General features: G+C 41.6%; 1 protein-coding gene across 1 annotated transcript in view; it reads left to right on the plus strand.

Moving 5' to 3' along the window:
* The first annotated feature begins 12332 nt into the window (after nucleotides 1-12332).
* The window catches only part of KCNN2 (potassium calcium-activated channel subfamily N member 2), a 95465-nt gene continuing 87800 nt past the window's right edge, over nucleotides 12333-19997 (plus strand). Inside the window, exons 1-2 of the mRNA XM_024200647.2 lie at nucleotides 12333-13415; nucleotides 14172-14267. Coding sequence (XP_024056415.2) covers nucleotides 12333-13415; nucleotides 14172-14267 — 1179 coding nt within the window. The remainder of the gene's footprint in view (nucleotides 13416-14171; nucleotides 14268-19997) is intronic.

Below are 19997 nucleotides of genomic sequence, written 5' to 3' on the forward strand. Positions count from 1 at the left end.
ACTCAATCAAATCTTTGTCATCATTTAGGGATTTGAGGATTCTTGCATAGAAGGATAAACCTTGTTTTGTTTTTGCTTAGTAAGGAATTATGGGAAAGCAGATACTAGCAAATAGTTACTAATTTCTTTAGCCATAATATTGGTGCCTCAAAACACCAGGCAACCGGAATTCTCAAACTAAAACTTTGTTTTGAGAGTGTAAGGGTGAGAGTATGTTTCAGAGTTCAGTTATCACTCAAATATAGTATTTCCTTTGTTAGAAAAAAGTAATTTTAAAAACCCAAATGCAAGAAGGTCTGGAAATAAACAATTAATGGATTCAGCCAGTTTCCTACAGCTGCCCAGTGATGAGAAATTAGAGGTTTCACTGTGTAGGTTGGATATTTGGGCTCAGCTCTTGCAAAGAGTTGTGTGAGGATGGGCCCCCTATCCTCACAAGGAGCCTCACTGAAATCCATGGGGCTCCATGTGGGTAAAAATTGGCAGGTAATTCACGGGCAGCCTCAATTGTATCTTAAAGGCACAACTCTCTGTTAAAGCAGTGTGGAGTTAGAATTCCTCCAAAGCTTGCTGGAGTGCAGATGTACAAAGGCTGTGGTATACTCCTCCCTTTTGGGCCTGATATAAAGCCCTTTGAAATAATGAGAGTTTTTATATTTACTTCAATTGGCTTTGGATCAGATCCTCTGTGTTTGGCCAGCTCTGCTGGAAGATGTGAAGGGGAAGTGAACCCTGATGCTGCTCCCTCTTGTTGACACTTGTTCCTTGCCCAGAGTTTGCATGGATGGACCACTGCCAGCATCCTGAGGGCTCTTTTCTGGCCCTTTTTCTGTATCCACAGTGCAACAGAGCACAGTCTAGCCCAATGACTTTTAGGAAAAAGTCATAGCCCTTCTCCACAGCTACCTGCTCACCTCAAAATCAAGTTAGTGAAAGATATCAGAAAGGAAAATAATTTCAAAATCTTTATAGTAAATAATTCCAAATTTACACATTAACATAAAGGAACACAATATTTACTATAAATTTGACTGCAGTATTGCATGCTAAAATGGCCTAAAGCTGCAGCTTTATCACAGTATGGCTAGTTGGCAGCCCTTGCAATTTGTTCTGATCTATTTATGGGCCACCTACTTACCAGCAAGCAGTCCTCACCATGTTTGTGGATCTTCTCACCCCAACTTGTAACTAATTGGGCAGCTGAACACAAAAAGAGGAGGGGGAACATTCAAAGGGCCTTGTGTGGCCAGAAAGGAAGCCCACCCTGGGTTTTGCTCACATGTCAGACATTGATGACAGAGGATGTTCACAAAACACAGCTGTGCAGAACGGAAGCTGAAAGCTGAATGGGACATAACACCCCATCTGCCTACTGGAACGAAGATTAAAATGCTCTTCTGTGATCAATTGTTTAATTCAAATGAGTTCATCAAGTCAAAAACAAACATTTGTGTGAAGGGAAATTTAGTAGTTGGAGAATGAATGGGGCAAAAATGGAAAGACTTCTAACATTTTTACTGTGGAACCTGAGTGTGGAGCAGTCATTACAGTACCTTAAAAACATAAGCCATTCCCTGACCACCACCGCTGCTTTAATGGCTAATGTGGGAAACATTCATTGATTCATAGATTCTAGGACTGGAAGGGACCTCGAGAGCATGGCAGGACCAAATACTGTCTAGACCATCCCTGATAGACATTTATCTAACCTACTCTTAAATATCTCCAGAGATGGAGATTCCACAACCTCCCTAGGCAATTTATTCCAGTGTTTAACCACCCTGACAGTTAGGAATTTTTTGCTAATGTCCAACCTAGACCTCCCTTGCTGCAGTTTAAGCCCATTGCTTCTTGTTCTATCCTCAGAGGCTAAGGTGAACAAGTTTTCTCCCTCCTCCTTATGACACCCTTTTAGATACCTGAAAACTGCTATCGTGTCCCCCCTCAGTCTTCTCTTTTCCAAACTAAACAAACCCAATCCTTTCAGCCTTCCTTCATAGGTCATGTTCTCAAGACCTTTAATCATTCTTGTTGCTCTTCTCTGGACCCTCTCCAATTTCTCCACATCTTTCTTGAAATGCGGTGCCCAGAACTGGACACAATACTCCAGCTGAGGCCTAACCAGAGCAGAGTAGAGAAGAAGAATGACTTCTCGTGTCTTGCTCACAACACACCTGTTAATACATCCCAGAATCATGTTTGCTTTTTTTGCAACCGCATCACACTGTTGACTCATATTTAGCTTGTGGTCCACTATAACCCCTAGATGCCTTTCTGCCGTACTTTTTCCTGGACAGTCTCTTCCCATTCTGTATGTGCGAAACTGATTTTTTCTTCCTAAGTGGAGCACTTTGCATTTGTCTTTGTTAAGCTTCATCCAGTTTAACTCAGACCATTTCTCCAATTTGTCCGGATCATTTTGAATTATGACTCTGTCCTCCAAAGCAGTTGCAATCCCTCCCAGTTTGGTATCATCCGCAAACTTAATAAGCGTACTTTCTATGCCAATATCTAAGTTGTTAATGAAGATATTGAACAGAGCCAGTCCCAAAACAGACCCCTGCGGAACCCCACTTGTTATGCCTTTCCAGCAGGATTGGGAACCGTTAATAACAACTCTCTGAGTACGGTTATCCAGCCAGTTATGCACCCACCTTATAGTAGCCCCATCTAAATTGTATTTGCCTAGTTTATCGATAAGAATATCATGCGAGACCGTATCAAATGCCTTACTAAAGTCTAGGTATACCACACCCACAGCTTCTCCCTTATCCGCAAGACTCGTTATCCTGTCAAAGAAAGCTATCAGATTGGTTTGACACGATTTGTTCTTTACAAATCCATGCTGGCTATTCCCTATCACCTTACCACCTTCCAAGTGTTTGCAGATGATTTCCTTAATTACTTGCTCCATTATCTTCCCTGGCATAGAAGTTAAACTAACTGGTCTGTAGTTTCCTGGGTTGTTTTTATTTCCCTTTTTATAGATGTGCACTATATTTGCCCTTTTCCAGTCTTCTGGAATCTCTCCCGTCTCCCATGATTTTCCAAAGATAATAGCTAGAGTCTCAGATACCTCCTCTATTAGCTCCTTGAGTATTCTAGGATGCATTTCATCAGGCCCTGGTGACTTGCAGGCATCTAACTTTTCTAAGTGATTTTTAACTTGTTCTTTTTTTATTTTATCTGCTAAACCTACCCCCTTCCCATTAGCATTCACTATGTTAGGCATTCCTTCAGACTTCTCGGTGAAGACCGAAACAAAGAAGTCATTAAGCATCTCTGCCATTTCCAAGTTTCCTGTTACTGTTTCTCCCTCTTCACTGAGCAGTGGGCCTATCCTGTCTTTAGTCTTCCTCTTGCTTCTAATGTATTGATAAAAAGTCTTCTTGTTTCCCTTTATTCCCGTAGCTAGTTTGAGCTCATTTTGTGCCTTTGCCTTTCTAATCTTGCCCCTGCATTCCTGTGTTGTTTGCCTATATTCATCCTTTGTAATCTGTCCTAGTTTCCATTTTTTATATGACTCCTTTTTATTTTTTAGATCATGCAAGATCTCGTGGTTAAGCCAAGGTGGTCCTTTGCCACATTTTCTATCTTTCCTAACCAGCGGAATAGCTTGCTTTTGGGCCCTTAATAGTGTCCCTTTGAAAAACTGCCAACTCTCCTCAGTTGTTTTTCCCCTCAGTCTCGATTCCCATGGGACCTTACCTATCAGCTCTCTGAGCTTATCAAAATCCGCCTTCCTGAAATCCATTGTCTCTATTTTGCTGTTCTCCCTTCTACCCTTCCTTAGAATTGCAAACTCTATGATTTCATGATCACTTTCACCCAAGCTGCCTTCTACTTTCAAATTCTCAACGAGTTCCTTCCTATTTGTTAAAATCAAGTCTAGAACAGCTTCCCCCTAGTAGCTTTTTCAACCTTCTGAAATAAAAAGTTGTCTGCAATGCAGTCCAAGACTTTGTTGGATAGTCTGTGCCCCGCTGTGTTATTTTCCCAACATATATTTGGATAGTTGAAGTCCCCCATCACCACCAAATCTTGGGCTTTGGATGATTTTGTTAGTTGTTTAAAAAAAGCCTTATCCACCTCTTCCACCTGGTTAGGTGGCCTGTAGTAGACTCCTAGCATGACATCACCCTTGGTTTTTACCCCTTTTAGCTTAACCCAGAAGCTCTCAACACTTCCGTATCCTATGTCCATCTCCACCTCAGTCCAAGTGTGTACATTTTTAATATATAAGGCAACACCTCCTCCCTTTTTCCCCTGTCTATCCTTCCTGAGCAAGCTGTATCCATCCACACCAACATTCCAATCATGTGTATTATCCCACCAAGTTTCAGTGATGCCAACAATGTCATAGTTGTATTTATTAGCACTTCCAGTTCTTCCTGCTTATTACCCATACTGCTCGCATTTGAATATAGGCATTTAAGATACTGGTTTGATCTTGCCTCCCAGTTTTGTCCTGACCCTCCTTTCTCTCTGCCAGTATAGCCCACACTCCCTCTCTTTTCCGACCCATTTCCCAGGTCTCCATGTTCCCCACTTACCTGTGGGCTTTGCTCTCCTGTCCCCGTCGAACCTAGTTTAAAGCCCTCCTCACTAGGTTAGCCAGTCTGTGTCCAAATAGGGTCTTTCCCCTCCTCGAAAGGTGAACGCCATCTCTGCCTAGCAGTCCTTCCTCGAATAGCATCCCATGGTTGCGGAAGCCAAAGCCCTCCTGGCAACACCATCTTCGCAGCCAGGCATTCACCTCCATGATGCATCTGTCTCTGCCCGGGCCCCTACCTTTGACAGGAAGAATCGAAGAGAATACCACCTGCGCTCCAAACCCCTTCACCCGTACTCCCAGAGCCCTGTAGTCACTCTTGATCCGCTCAGTGTCACACCGCGCAGTATCATTTGTGCCCACATGGATGAGTAACATGGGGTAGTAGTCAGAGGGCTGGATAATCCTCGACAATGCCTCCGTAACATTTAGGATACGGGCTCCCGGCAGGCAGCATACCTCCCGAGATGAAATGTCAGGGCAACAGACGGGCGCCTCCGTCCCCCTCAGCAGAGAGTCTCCGACCACTACTACCCTACGTTTCCTATTCGCAGTGGTGGCAGCAGATCTCCCAGCCTTAGGGGTATGAGGCTTCTCCTCCTTTACTGTAGGGGGTGATCCTTCTCTCCTGTATCAAGAAGAGCATAACAGTTACCTATTACCATGGCGGGAGGGTTCGGAGCAGGGGTGGAGCACTGCCTGCTGCCAGAAGTAACCAGCTGCCAGTGTCCACCCTGAGCCATCTCCTCCTCCACCAGTGGTGTATCAGCAGTCCTGTGTACTGGGATAGCTACCTCAGCTGTCTCCACATGGACACTATCCAGGAATTGCTCGTGGATTCGGATGCTCCTTAACCTAGCCACCTCCTCCTGTAGCTCTCCCACCTGCTGCCTGAGAGATTCCACCAGCAGGCACCTTTCACATTGGATGGTCCCCCCAGCCTGGATATCAGTAAGTGGAAATTGCAAGTTACAGTCTCTGCAAAAGCACACCAGGATCTGGGTAGAAGCATCCATGCTCAGGCGCAGGTGGAGGAGACAGAAGCAGTGCTGGCACAGGTGTTGCGGGTCTTCCTAACCATCGTAAGCCTCCCTCTGTCAAACTCCCTCTCAAACTCCCGTCTGCAGCCCCTTGTCTGCTGAAAGGGTTGTTTAAGCAAGAAGTTTTGAATGTAGTTGGTTTATAGGTTTTAAGGGGAATAAAGGGAAAACAGATAGAACCGGCAAGGGACCCTCGCCCCCTTCCCGCTCCCCTTCCAAACTCCCTTGCGAAACTCCCTGTTAGCAGCCCCTGTTCACATTGCAGAGCCTTGGCCACTTAAATTTGTGGCTTCTTCTCAACTTCCTTCAGCTAAAAGCCTCAAAGACAGAATGTTTCTTATGGACAAGAGGATCAGACCCAAAAAACCTTTTTATATTGTGACTCAGACACCACATATCTCTGCAACCTCTGGGTTATCCTTTATCCTGAACTCATTCTCCCAGATCTCCTGGGTCTGTAAATATACTCATCACCGTCTCTACAACATTGCTTGTGACTGTCACTGCCTCAGCTCCACCTCTGCTGAAATCCTCATCCATTCATTCATCTCCTCTCTCCTTGACTACTGCACCTTGGTCACTGTGACCTTAAGTCCCAGTTTTGTAGATTCCAGCATATGCAGAATGTTCTTTCCCACTCACTTGGATGAAGCTGCACGACAATGACTCACATCTTAAACCTCCACTGGCATCGTACTCATTTCAGAATCCAGTTGAAAACTGACCGCTTTGTTTTTAAAACTCTCCATCCTATACTACCATATGCATAGTCTTCCTTTACTCCTCTTTTTGGTCTAGCTATGGCTCTGTCTTTTCTTACAGTCTCACTATTGTTTGAGAGAGCCTTTTCCTCTGCAGTTCCTGTCATCTTAATAATTATCTCTTTGTCTCATTGTCTCTGTATCCCATTTCAAGTCTCAGTTAAACACATTTTCTCCCTTGCCTGTGCATCTTATTTTGTCTCTCCCTGTGCTTGTCGTCTTCTTCAGGGGTTACGTTACCTGTTTCTTCCCATTACAACTAATAATGACTCTTGATGCTTCTCATAACTACAGGGCTGAAAAAGCCCGTTTTCTACACTTTTAAAACATCATGTGTATCCTATTTAAAGGCCTAACTGTGCAACCTTTACTCATGTTGGTAAGCATTTACTCGTACAAGGAAACCCAATGAAGTTAATGAGACTCATCCCATAAGTGCTCACCAATGTAAGAGTCACACAACCTAACTAAAAGACTACATCTGAGGTCTGAAATTTCTAGGCCCAGTTATACTATACCTATAATATACTATAGCCACCATTTTTCAAGAGAGGTAAAACGAAATATAATTATGATCTAAGACATGACATGACATCAAACCTGGAAAAATAACACTTTCTTAATTTGGAGCATCATAAACAAGGTCTTGGTGTTCAGGATCTCAGTGACAATCAACATGTTAAATAATCTTAGTCACATCTTTAAATAAATCCCCAGGATATTTCAGTTGATTGAGCCCATGGTATGCATTTGCGGTAAACTATTGCTTAGGATGTTGAGTTCTAATTTTCTTCAAACAGTATAATTCTTTGTACACACCCACATCTATGCCCACTTTAATAGTGAACACTCTTTCCTTTAGTGATTTTTAGAAACTCATGGTCTGCGGAGATATCCTTTTGAGGCCAAAAGTATTGCTGCATATTACCATTTTCAGCCTCTGTGCAACTTCTTAGCCTGTTCAACTTATTTTGTTCCCTGCCCCAACTAACAGAAGCATGCATCCTGTGGTAGCTTTGAACCCTTAACTTTAGACCAGCAAAATTCTTATTGACTTGAATAGGAGTTTCGATTTAGTAAGGACTGCAGGACTTTGGTCAAAATAGCTATCTATAACTTCAGATAATGTTCTCTAATACAACAGCTGCCATTATTTGCCTCCTAAAACAGCTATGGGCTAAAACGATAATGACTAATGCAGAGGGCTTTTACTTAGGCCACTTAAGATAGTTAGGCATTAGCTGTCAGGTCAGGCATTTTCCTGATCTAAGAAATCTAGCAATAATTTTTTCTGTATCTGTTGAGCTCCACATGTTATCAGTGGTACAGCTTTACTCTACAGTATTGATCTTGTCCTAGCAATTAATGGCTGTTAGAGTAGCCAGCTGGAAAACAGGACATTTTTCTAAACATACTATCAAACTAGATCTAAAATAAATCTCTCCCCATAACATGGCATCTTTGGCACAGCAGCATAGTGACCTAAAATAGTGCTAAGAGCAGGTTTAATAGGGAATTAAAAAATGTTTTGATGAAACAAAGAAAATCTCTAAATTGTTCTGTAGGAGGTCTGTCATTACACCTTGGCACATGCCTTATGATATCATTTTATCAGTTTTGCATTATGCCATGCTAGTGTCCCTTTCATACAAAGGCAATTCAATTAGCATCTTTTGTCTGTACTATTAAAATGCTTTTACTCACCCATTCTTATATAAAGTTTCAAAAATTATAAGAAGCAGGGTTGATTTAAATAGTGTGCCTTTCTATTCCTGCTCTTTTGCATCTTTGACAAATTGAGAGAGAGAGGGGGTCTATTCCTCTAGCATTTAAAAACGTAAGCTCTCACTAATTTTTGATTTTAGACCTTTAAAATTTGGGTAGTATAAATAATCTCTATATAATTGAAACAAATAAAAGCTTGCAGTTGATTAGTTTTATAATATGTTGAGTGTATTAGTATGCCCTCTTGTGTTAAACAGGGGAATATTCAGTTGTTTATTGTTTTAAAGAAAGATGAAGCAAGCACATAAGATATTCCAAAAGCTAGTAGCAGCAGAGTGCTTGACCTAATTTTAAGGACAGACACAATCTGTCAACAATAAGCTGTTCATATATTAAATAATAGAATAAAAATATAATTTTACCTTACAGAACACAGCAAGCTTTTACATATACGTATTCTACTATTAAAAATTCATCTTATTTTTTCTGATTTTATAATTTAGTTTTAATTAATTGTGAATAAAGTTATCAGATTAGATGAAAACACAGAAAATCTGAAGATTTAGTTATGCATTTAAGATTAACTCATGATAAACTGACATGATATGAAATCTTCAGGATAAAGAACAAATGTGGCCAGGAAGGTTAAAGGGGAAAAAAAAGTATATTAAGCTAACATTAAGACCATGACATGAACAGACAAAAGTAAGGAAGTTCAAAGTTAAAACTGTCTACATTCTTTAATTCATCCTATCATGAAGCAAATCTCTTGGTACCTAACTTTACATAGAATTTCCATGCATAGATAGATTTACAAATATAGTCCCTGAGATGTGCCACTGTGGACTAATCTGAGACCCAAATATTACCATAGGAGCCCCTTCAAGATTTAGACAAAACAGAACAACTTGAGGTAGAATGCATGGCATAACTCTGGATTTTGTTTTGTCTGTTTATAATACTGTTAAATTTACTTAAAATATTTGTTCTTCTTAAGTGTAAAACAATTTCCTTTTTACTCAAATATATGAGAAGTGGGTTTATACAGTTCAAGTACATTAATATAGTTTGAAGGTGCAGATTGAGTTAACAGAATATTATAACTTCATCTGTCATTCAAATATGTATTAAGGGACTTCAAATCCAGATTATTAACCCAACAGATGCTCATAAAAGATGTCACATTATGATACTGTATATCATGCAAATCCATATTTACAGGCACTTATTTTATAATCATGTCTAAGCATACTTAAACACCCCAATTTGTGGGTCATTGCAATAATCCTGTGACTGGTTTTTAGAACTACTATGTTTTATTACATCAGTGAAACTGCTATGAATATGTATTTACAAGATCTGTGTCCTAAAAGCAATATACCACATTCTGGCTGAGAATAAAGTTATTGGTCTGCTGTAAATTTGCCTTTCCTAAATTAAATAGCTTAGTTGTTCAAACACTTCATCCACTCCTCTCCGACAACCTCACCCCCAATAAAATTACCCAAGACAGACCTGATTAAAGCATACACAATGTCATTGGGAATCTAATTATTTTGTGAGATGGAAACACCTACTGAAAAACACAAACCTATCATCAACAATTATTTTTTCTGCATTTCTATAATTTACAAATGCTTGAACAAACATTTCCCCTAACTATTAGGGAAAAAATAAAGATTTCTAGAGACTTTGACCCCTTAAAGTCAGGCCATTCAAATGAAATTTAACAGTTGAATTTCTGGTTCTTGGAAACTATCTGCATAATGGAAATGCTGACACAGCCTTAACTCTAGCAGTGAGAGCAGCATGGCTATAATAAATGAATCACTTACCATTTTCACGATTCTTTTTTCTCTCTAAGTAAATGCAAAATAGAGACTTTATCTGGCTCAGACATTAAACTGTCTAAGGGAACTGCTAAAATGAATTATTCACTTGAAGTCACTGGGGAAAAGAAGGCAAAATGGTAGTGGATGGCCAACATTAGAATTGTTGCAGAATAGAATTTCAGGAAATTGGATCCAGGTCAGAAATACAATTACTTAATGAAAGTGATCCTGTTTTACAGTAAGTCTTAGACCTATTAGAACAAGTCTCTATCATGTAAATCTTTTGGTGGACTATTGTTGGCAGATTTTTTTTTAAAACACCGTGAATCTTCTACTGACTGACTTCTCTCAATTTTTAAAAAAAATCATATTGCAAAATCCCTCAAATTTTTTAATTGTAGGATTTGAAAAATGTTTGGAATTTAGTTTATTTTTGAGTATTCTTTTATTTTTAGTGGGAAAATCCAGTTACAGGTTTGCCAATTCCTGTGTCTCTTCTCTCCCTTCACCCCTACCCCTCCACTTTTAAAGGAGTATATCTAAGCCTCTGAACCCAATCCTGCAAACCCTTACTCAGAAATAATCCGTTTGCTAATAATCCATTGACTTCATATGAATAACAAACTTAGTGAATGAGTGCAGTTTTAGGCCCCAATCCTGCAAACACTTATGCATGCATATGGGACTGCTCATGCATTTAGTTGCCTGAACCACAGGGCAAAATCCTGGTCGCATGGAAATCAGAGGAAATTTTTCCATGGATTTCAATGGGGTCCAGATTTCACCCTTAGAGTTTAGTGTCTCTGCATGTACATTAACACACACATACATATGGCAACCTCTTTCTTGAAATAGCTTGAGTCTTCTCTCTATTCTCTCATATGTATGCTTGTTCTGAGTGCATAGGTAGGCAGACAGGGAGAGGATGGCTAGAGACATGAAGTCATGCTACATGTCTGTCTTTCAGGTCTCCAGGGAACCTGCTGCAGGTGGCCAGCAGGAAGAAAGAGGAAGACGAGGGGCAGGAGGACTCCGCCGCGCCTTCCCTCCGGGCTCTGCTGGGGATCGCTGGACAGCTCCCCGCGGCCACTAGCAGGGCCTCCTTTCTGCTCCTACCGCCCCGGGGCCAGGCCTCACCTACAACCGTCTTTCCCGTGCAGCTGAAGACGGGGACAGGAAGAAGCGGGGCGCAAAGCCCGATGTTTCGGAAAAAGCGTAAATGTGAGTGAATCCAACGGTCTACGCCGAAGAGGGCATTGGTAGGTCCGGGGAAATCCCCGCCTCCAGCCAGGCTTCCCCATTTCACCCTAGTTCAGAGCTTTGGGACATGCATGCCAATGCTTCCAATGCACATCGGGACTGAAAATCATTTAAGCATGTCAAGGAGAAGGGTCTGGAGTGTGTGGGGGGTGGGGTTATTTCTCTCCCTATAGCTAATTGTTTGTGAACAGGTGCAGTCCTAGTTCCGCGTTAGAAACAGCCACACGTCCTGGCTCAACAATTCACTCCTCCCGCACTTCGGTGCAAAGCTTTTCACGGCTGCCTCCGATTCAGAACCACAATATACAGGCAAGGGCATCATCGCTGCCTCTATCACTGTAATTCTGGGATTTCCTGTTATTATGAATCAAATCGAGCAATCCGTTCCAAGCTACTCCCAAAATAATTACCCGGACAGGGGAAAATTCCTGCATGCAGCCCTTTCCCCATGAAGTCAAATGAAATACACCAGGTATTGCACTGGTACCGCATTTGTATCCTATTGAAACTGATACTGTTACCTGTCAAACTTTTAGTATCATAACTGCAGCACCTTTTGCTAACAAGTAATTACGAGGCCACATTTCCCCCAGTTTTGGATACAAATTGGGTGGAATGAGGAATAATTTGCAGATTAATGTAAACAGGCAGCAGCAAATCCTAACTGTAGAGATTTCTGATCCTAACAGGCAGCAGTTGTAGGGCCAAAGGTATTATAACAGGATTCCAGATGGAATATAACCACCTCAAGTGCTGTGCTAGTCAGGGTTGCTGGTTGCGCTGCGCGTTGACAGCAAGTCGTTAGTGCTTGTGAAGGGTTTGAGGCACCCACCGTGGCAGGCTCTAGGAGGGCGGAATATTGCTACGAATGGTGATTGTGGTTATTAATTGTGCCTTGTTGTTGCTCCGGCGGGACGATCCCTGGTGTAAGTGCCCCGAGGGAGAAGACGGACGGACCCTTACCTGCCTGAGCAGCTCTTGCAGCACGGCTCGCCGCGCCCCGCCCGGGCTGCGTTGCACTGCAGGGAAGGTGGAATTCCCCGGGCAGGGGCGGGGCAGCGCTCGCGCTGGCTGGCAGCTGCTCCCGGGATTCTCCTCGCGCCTCCTCCCTTCCCTTGCTCCTCGCCTCACGCTGCAGCTTTCCCGTCCTCCAGGTGACGTCATGCCCGTTGTTTTGGTTCGCCCGACCAATCGGACTCGCCGGCTGGATTCTACGGGCGCCGGGATGGGCCCTTCGTGGCGGCGGCAGGACTCGCCGCTGCCGACCGTAACGCATTGCGCAGGGTGCACCACCGCCTGGTCTTCCTGCAGCTTTAACAGCTCTGACATGGAAACACCGCTGCAGTTCCAGCCGGGCTTCTGCTCAGAGCAGCAGCGCCCGCGCTTGCATTGCCAGCAGCAGCAGCAGCCACCGGGCCAGGACAAGCAGAGCCTGCTCCAGCAGCACAGCCCATGCCTCCAGTGCAACAACTGCACCTACTCTGGGGCTGCGGCGGGGGATAACCTGCCCCTGCTGCTCCGCACTTCCTCGCCCCTGTCGGGCACTTTCAGGACCCACTCCTCGCCGCTCTCCTCCTCCGCCGCCTCCTCTAGGCAGGGCAGCCAGCTGAACGTGAGCGAGCTCACCCCCTCCAGCCATGCCGGTTCGTCCAGGCAGCCACACCACCCCCAGTACCACCACCACCACCCCCAGTACCACCAGTGCCATAGTCTGCAGCAGCAGGCAGCCAGCCCCAGCAGCAGTGTCAGCAGCGGCAGCACCCACCACCACCACCAGCCCCACCAGCGCCGGGAGAGCAACCCCTTCACCGAAATAGCCATGAGCAGCTGCAGGTACAACGGCGGCGTCATGCGGCCGCTCAGCCACCTGAGCTCGTCCCGCAGGAACCTCCAGGAACTGGACTCCGAGTCCCAGCCGCTGCAGCCGCCGCTCTCCAGCCCCGGCGCCGCCGCCGCCGCCTCCTCAGCCCCGGAGATCGTGGTGTCCAAGCCGGAGCACAACAACTCCAACAACCTGGCGCTGCACGGCCCCGGCCCCGGGGGCAGCGTGGGGGGCAGCAGCCAGAACAACAGCGGCAGCAAGTCCAGCAAGAAGAAAAACCAAAACATCGGCTACAAGCTGGGGCACCGCCGAGCGCTCTTTGAGAAGCGCAAGCGGCTCAGCGACTACGCGCTCATCTTCGGCATGTTCGGCATCGTGGTGATGGTCATCGAGACCGAGCTGTCCTGGGGCGCCTACACCAAGGTACCTGCCTCTCCCCGCTCGCCTCCCTTCCAAAGCGCTAGCTGCCAGCCACCCACCTTCACTCCTCCTGCTGCTGGGCTTGCTTTCTCCCAGGCACCAGCTTCCTACCCACCCTTCCCTCCTTCTGCCTTCCGCGCTCTCTCCAAGGTCCCAGCCAGCTGTTTGGTCTGTCAGTCAGTCCGCCTTTCCCCCGCGGAGAGCGGCTCCCACCCAGTGCATGCCCTGCAGACACTTTCTACGTTCACCTGCCAGTGTCCGTTAGGCGCTGCTCCTTTTCGACATGCGCTACATACCTGGGAGGGAAAGGATGAGGAGGAGGGAGAGAAGGGATTTAAGAACAACTTGAAAAGAAAACTGTGTTTTCTAAGTCAGCAGTTTAAATCGCCACGCTCAACTCTTCATTCTGCCAACCAGGGTCAATTTCTTTGGATTTGTGTAATTCCATAGATTCGAGAGAGACTTTCTTTCCCTCTGGGACTAGAGCTCTCCATCCCATTGGCAGTCCCTAGAGTAAATTGGTTTCCCAGTGCTGGCTGTCCCACCTGTACTGGTCTTGCTGCTGAAGCAATGACAAGTAGCCGTTTTGATTTAGGGCACTTATTCTTCACCCTTAAAAGAGAGAAATCAAGTCAGTAATCCTGGTCTCTGTTATGCAAGATAGATTTCCCCCCATCACAGTTCAGAAGGGTGAAGGACAAAAAGTCTTTATAAAGGTGTATATCTTTTCATGGACACTCAAATATTTTTCTGTTGCAGGAGTCGCTGTATTCATTAGCTCTAAAATGCCTTATTAGCCTCTCCACGATTATTCTGCTTGGTCTTATTATTGTATACCACGCAAGGGAAATTCAGGTAATGTTTCACTTTATAAACTACCAAACATTGAAACTGTCGGTAATGAAAAGACTCAGTTTTCAAAGGGCATTCTTTGGTGAGTAGTTACTCTTTTCCAGTATTTCAGAAAACATTCACTTTGTTTTTGGTGCAGTTTACTGAATCTATTTCAAAGGGATCTTAGAGACTAAATATAATAAATTGATATTCCTATTAGAAGTTATAAAAATGTCTGTAATATGCTGCATAATCACTTATTCTGAATGACTGAATAGAGTATTCTGTGTACACTTGTTGTTTTATGCTATAAGGGGAATTTTTTAGCCCAGAATTTAGAACTATATTATGCTGATCCAGACATCCTCATTAGATCACATGATTAATTGTAGGGAGACGTCAGTCACCTCTAGATATGAAGTCTTAACCATGCTGTCCTAAACACTGAAGATAAGACAATAGTTGGAAAGAAAAAAGATAAATAAAACAAGCCATAGAATGTTTAAACTGTAAACAGATATTTTTAATGCCACAGAAATTATAGGCATCTAGTAAAGAAATGTGAGAAAAAAAATGTAATGGTCAACAAGTGTTGCCTTCATTAGTATTTAAAAATGTACTTTTTCAGGACTTGTAGACTTCCTTCCATAAATAACCCAAATTTTCAATTGGGATTTTGCTTAGCTAAGGAGTGAAGGAAGGATTGGATTTATAATCAAATAAGGATAATCTCCACATTAATTTTTCCTTGGTGTTTTATTCCTAGATGCATATAATGCTATTGTTATTTCCTGCTATAAAGAACTTGTGGCTTAAAGCAGTAGTGAATATTTTCAAGGACAAAGAAACTTTTTTTGTGTTGTATCAATTAACAGAAAGAAAAATGGAACACTTATAAAGGAACTATAATATAGTTGTTGTTGCAGCTGTGTTGGTCCCAGATTTTAGAGAGACAAGGTCAGTGGATCAACTTCTGTTGGTGCAAGAGACAAGCTTTTGAGCTACAACAAAGTTGGTCCAATAAATGATATTACCTCATCCATTGTGTCGCTCTATAATATAGTTGTTATATAAGAGTAAGTACAGGCTTCTACCTGCTAAGGTTGGAGTAAAAGAATACTGTTTTATCTGAGACCATTTGCAAAATAGGACCCTGATCCTGCAGTCCTTATACGTGCAAAACTCCCATTTCTGAATCAGGCTCTAGTTTCTTTGCACTAAGATCATAGAGTGAGGAAACCTGTTAATTAAATTCTTCTTGAGTAGTTGCTGTGGAAGTGTTAATATAAACTATTGGAGGACTTAAGAAAAATAGAAAAAAATGTGTTGATATTTCTGTAATGCAGAGGTTTTTTCCCTCACAGTGCTTTTCATAATGAAAATTGTAGAAGTGTGTTATGTAAAAATGTACTTAAAAATAACCTTCCTAGATATTTCAGTTGCTGTATGAAATTCTGTTAAGAAACTTTAAATAGAAAATATAAAGAAATTTTAAGATAATTAATTTTATCTATGTATATACATCAGTTAATTTTCCAAACTACAGTAAAATAAAAATTTTGAAGTACTCAAACATTTGTTCATTAAACAATCGCCATGTGTAGATTATTGCCCTGCCCCCCAAAAACCAACTCACAACCCTAACCAAAATAAATAATATTAAGAAAAAGCCCAAAGATTTCTGAAGTTTGGAGAAGTTAATGTTTTGTAGAGAAATGTGCCTACAATTGTATTCATAAGGGAACTCGAATAATCTACAACAGATCCAAAAAATATATCACTGATTTTGTCCTAGGATTTTGATTAGTACTAATTATTTAGAAAGACCATAGATTTACATTTGTCAGCTAAATTTTTGCAAATAATAATTGCTACAGCTGGTAGTAAAGCTGGATCTTGTGCGTCTTTTTGTATGTGTCTTCTCCAGTTGTTAACAAAAGATAAAATAATCCAGGATTTCTGTTCTTCAGCTAATATATATGAAATCAAATACCTTACAGTACGGTTTTTATCTCTGTACAACAAGATCGGGAGTTGCTGAGTGCTGCAAAAAGCAGCAAGAAATACCCCCGGCGAATGTAGGTGAGTACTGGGGGAGGGGAAGGTGCTAAGGAAACAGTCCCTTATTTTTTGAAATACAGTGTTGGCAACCCTATCTTACAGTGACTCATTTGTTTTTCTGGTCGGTAATAAACAAAAATGCAACTTTGGTTGTATTTCTGTGAATTCTTCTGGGTTTGGTGCCCCTCTTAGAGAGCTTCCCAGTAAATGAGATGATATAGAATGAGTAACACCATCTACTAGCTTAATCAAAGTTAATATAGTTTAACACTGCCTGACAGCACTAAAACTAAAAACATACTTAGGACTTGTCTACACTGCCTGCCAGATCCAGCAGGGATCGATTTATCGCAGATGCAATAAATCGACCACTGAGCACTCTTTCGTCAACTCTGGTACCCCACCAGAACGAGGAGCGCAAGCGGAGTCGACAGGAGAGAATCAGCAGTCAACTTACCGCAGTGAAGACACGGTGATAAGTAGATCTAAGTATGGCAACTTCAGCTACGCTATTCATGTAGCTGAAGTTGCATATCTTATATCGACCCCACACGGTAGTGTAGACAAACCCTTAGTTGCAAAATAGTGATACAGTTTCTTTTCATCAGGAAGGTACTATAGACTGCCAATAGTCATTGTAGGGTTCTGGATAAACTGCAGATCTTCAGGGCTCAGTTCATTTACCTGGACAATGAAGAAGGAGATCTCTTTTCAGCAACATGGGAAAGGGCACTATACCACCTTTAAGCTGACAACATTAAATATCCTCCTGATTTAGAGGCAACCTACTTAAAACTTTTTATTCCCCTTTCTGTAAAAAAACACAAAAAGCAACATAAATAGTCATATAAGTAGCAAATAATAACTGGGTATATAAGTGAATGTTACACTTCATGTCTGAATACAGTGGACACAATTTAAATATTTTGGCTTGTAACAGAAATTGTGAAATCTATTCTTCAGATTATTGTTCCATGAAAAATATTGCACACTCCTACTATCAGTAGATTTAAAGAAGATCAAGTTTTTAGCCATCTGTTTTCTGAAGGGACATCTATATTGCCAAATTTTTAACATCTGTTAGCTTCAATGAGAGTTTTATCTTTAGTGAGGACTACAGGATTATGTCCATAGAGATGTGGCATACTTGACGATGAAGGTTTTATTGTTTGGTTGTTTTTTTTCCTCTGGTGGGTTGTTTGAACTCACTAATTGTTGTTAACCTAATCTGTGTTTGAGCATTGATTCCATTCTAATCCTCATCTGAGAAGTGTTGAGACTGTGCTAGTCAATACAGTGCAAATTAACAGGAACTCGCTGAGATAGCAAACAATATTCTAGGAATTGGAAGAATATCCATATTCTCTGTTTGTAGTGTGTCACGTTTTACAATTTGAGGGAAGCAACGCTACTTGGAAATGAGAGGTATTTGTTCTACAAAACATGATGGAAAGTATATTGTGACAAATGATGAAAGTTTACAGATTGTTTCTGCTCTCAGAAGTTACTCTTGACGGCACCTGATGGCCTAAAATGCCTACTAGCTGGAATCAAAATTTCTTCTTTATTTTCAATGACTACCTTGAGCTACTGCCAATGGGAAGTCTGAACAATGTGTGGTTCAGTCCTTCCCTGTACTGGAGATGACTGTGTGCTACCAATTTAAATGTCTCTTCTGATGTATTCTGATAGGAAAACAGTCAAATTGGCAATAAAGCTAAACTCTGCAGCTTGCCAGTCCAGGCCTCACAAGGATCCTATTTTAAAGATGTTTGGTAAGCAGGTTTTATTAGAATTATGAGGTTCCTTCACAAGGTTATTTTATGGAGGAAATTTTATATTACAGCCTTGGTTGAGCTGATACATGTTAGATTATTATTTTGTTAGACCATGTACTCCATAGTGAGAAGGCAGAAGGGCAGCAGTTCCTCGTGCCATAGGTTGGTTTTTTCTCTTTCAGCACCACAGACAGCTCCATGTTGGAAATTCTCTTGGCAATGCTTGGCTATGGCGCTTTACGTCCTGGTGTTCTAAACAGAAACTATATGTTAACATCATTTATAAAGAATTTTCAATTTCCATTTCAAAATGCTCCTGGAAATGCAAGGTTTAAATGACATTTTATTGGCTTTTGATATTAACTGAATAGAAATTCATGATTTTTGAATGCACATTAAGTCTTGCATTCTAAACCCATTAGCAAAACAAATTCATTTTTATGCTCCAATAAATGTACATAGATCAAGGCTTCCTGAATACTATATTTCTAGAGTACTAGGAAAAGTATGATGTTTGGATGTTTTGCAACCTTTTTAAAGTTTTTTTTCAAACAAATACGTTTTTGAAATACACTAACACAATAATTGAAAGTCTATTATAAAAATACATTTTATTTTGAAACTCTCAGTGGGTAAAGGGTGATCTATTACAATAATTTATTAACTTTCTAACTGTTATGTTAAGTCTAGCACAAATCAGCAGGATCCAGGACATTTTAAATGTAAGGATCGTACTTTATTCTTAGCTTATGTCTTTGTGAACAAGGCAAGAACATCAGGAGTCAAAGATGTAGACAGCATTAACGCTGAGTTTTCTTCATTTGTCTCATACCCATAATGCTATGAAAACATTTTAGTTGGGAGATTATGAAATATGCATTAGCATGCCTATCCAGGCAAAAGAAGGGTTGGTGGCTTTTGGCCCATGAAAGATCCGTAAGCCTTCTGGGTTCATCAAAGAAACTGTTCTCTGGAGGAGAACGTATGTCTCCATAGGGAAAGCATACTCAATGCTTTCCCTAGAGTCCTGACACAGAGTAGCTGCTTCCTTGACTGCAAGTCTGCTAAGGACGTTTTTGAGATAGGTAGGGTAAGACTAATAAACTTTATTTTTATTGGCCAGTGACAAACTAGTGGCCCATCATTCTAAGGCTTATCTAATATCCCACTGAGGAACTGGGAACCTGTGTAATGGAGACAGAAACCCTCCAGGGCTAGTGGTTTACTTTTGCAATTATACATCATCATTTATGGTATATTTTCTATATGGACTTTTAATTTAAATAGAATGTTTACTTTAAAATTATAAACCCAAGAAAACTGTGGGAGAGTTAATGAATGAAAATAATGAACCTTGAGATATGCTATACACATTGATTATGATGATTGAGGCAATTTTGATTTCTCCTTCCTTTATATTTTAAATAAAGCTGGAATAAGTTTAACTATAGGGTTCTAAATTTTGCCACCTTTGTACATATTGAATGAAATGAGACATAAGCCCTATGATTTCTGGTATCCACTACATACCACATATCATTTAGCAGTGCTTTTACTTATAAAGGTTCTGCACACATAGAGGTTCTTACATTATTTATATAATGGAATGGTAATATATCGTTGCTTGCAGGGTGTATGGAGTTGCACCACAAATTAATTGTATGTGTTGCTGTTGGTTTACCACAAAATGGGCTTGTTGGCCTTTCTTGATCGGTCATGCATGCACAGCATAAGTGTGTGTGGCAGGAAGACCAATACAGGCAGAAGCCACCAACAAGAAATTGGGAAAGCTATGGGGGAAGGGAGACAGGAATTTTTATTCAACATTGATTCAGCATAAGGTAAATGAAAAGCACATTGGCTAAATTTTCTGCAATACTTCATTTTTAGGATTAGGGGCTTCTGATTTCAG

This window comes from Terrapene carolina, unplaced genomic scaffold (genome assembly GCF_002925995.2).
Source record: "Terrapene carolina triunguis isolate 2854851 unplaced genomic scaffold, T_m_triunguis-2.0 Scaffold69, whole genome shotgun sequence".
In the NCBI taxonomy this organism is placed as follows: domain Eukaryota; kingdom Metazoa; phylum Chordata; order Testudines; family Emydidae; genus Terrapene; species Terrapene triunguis.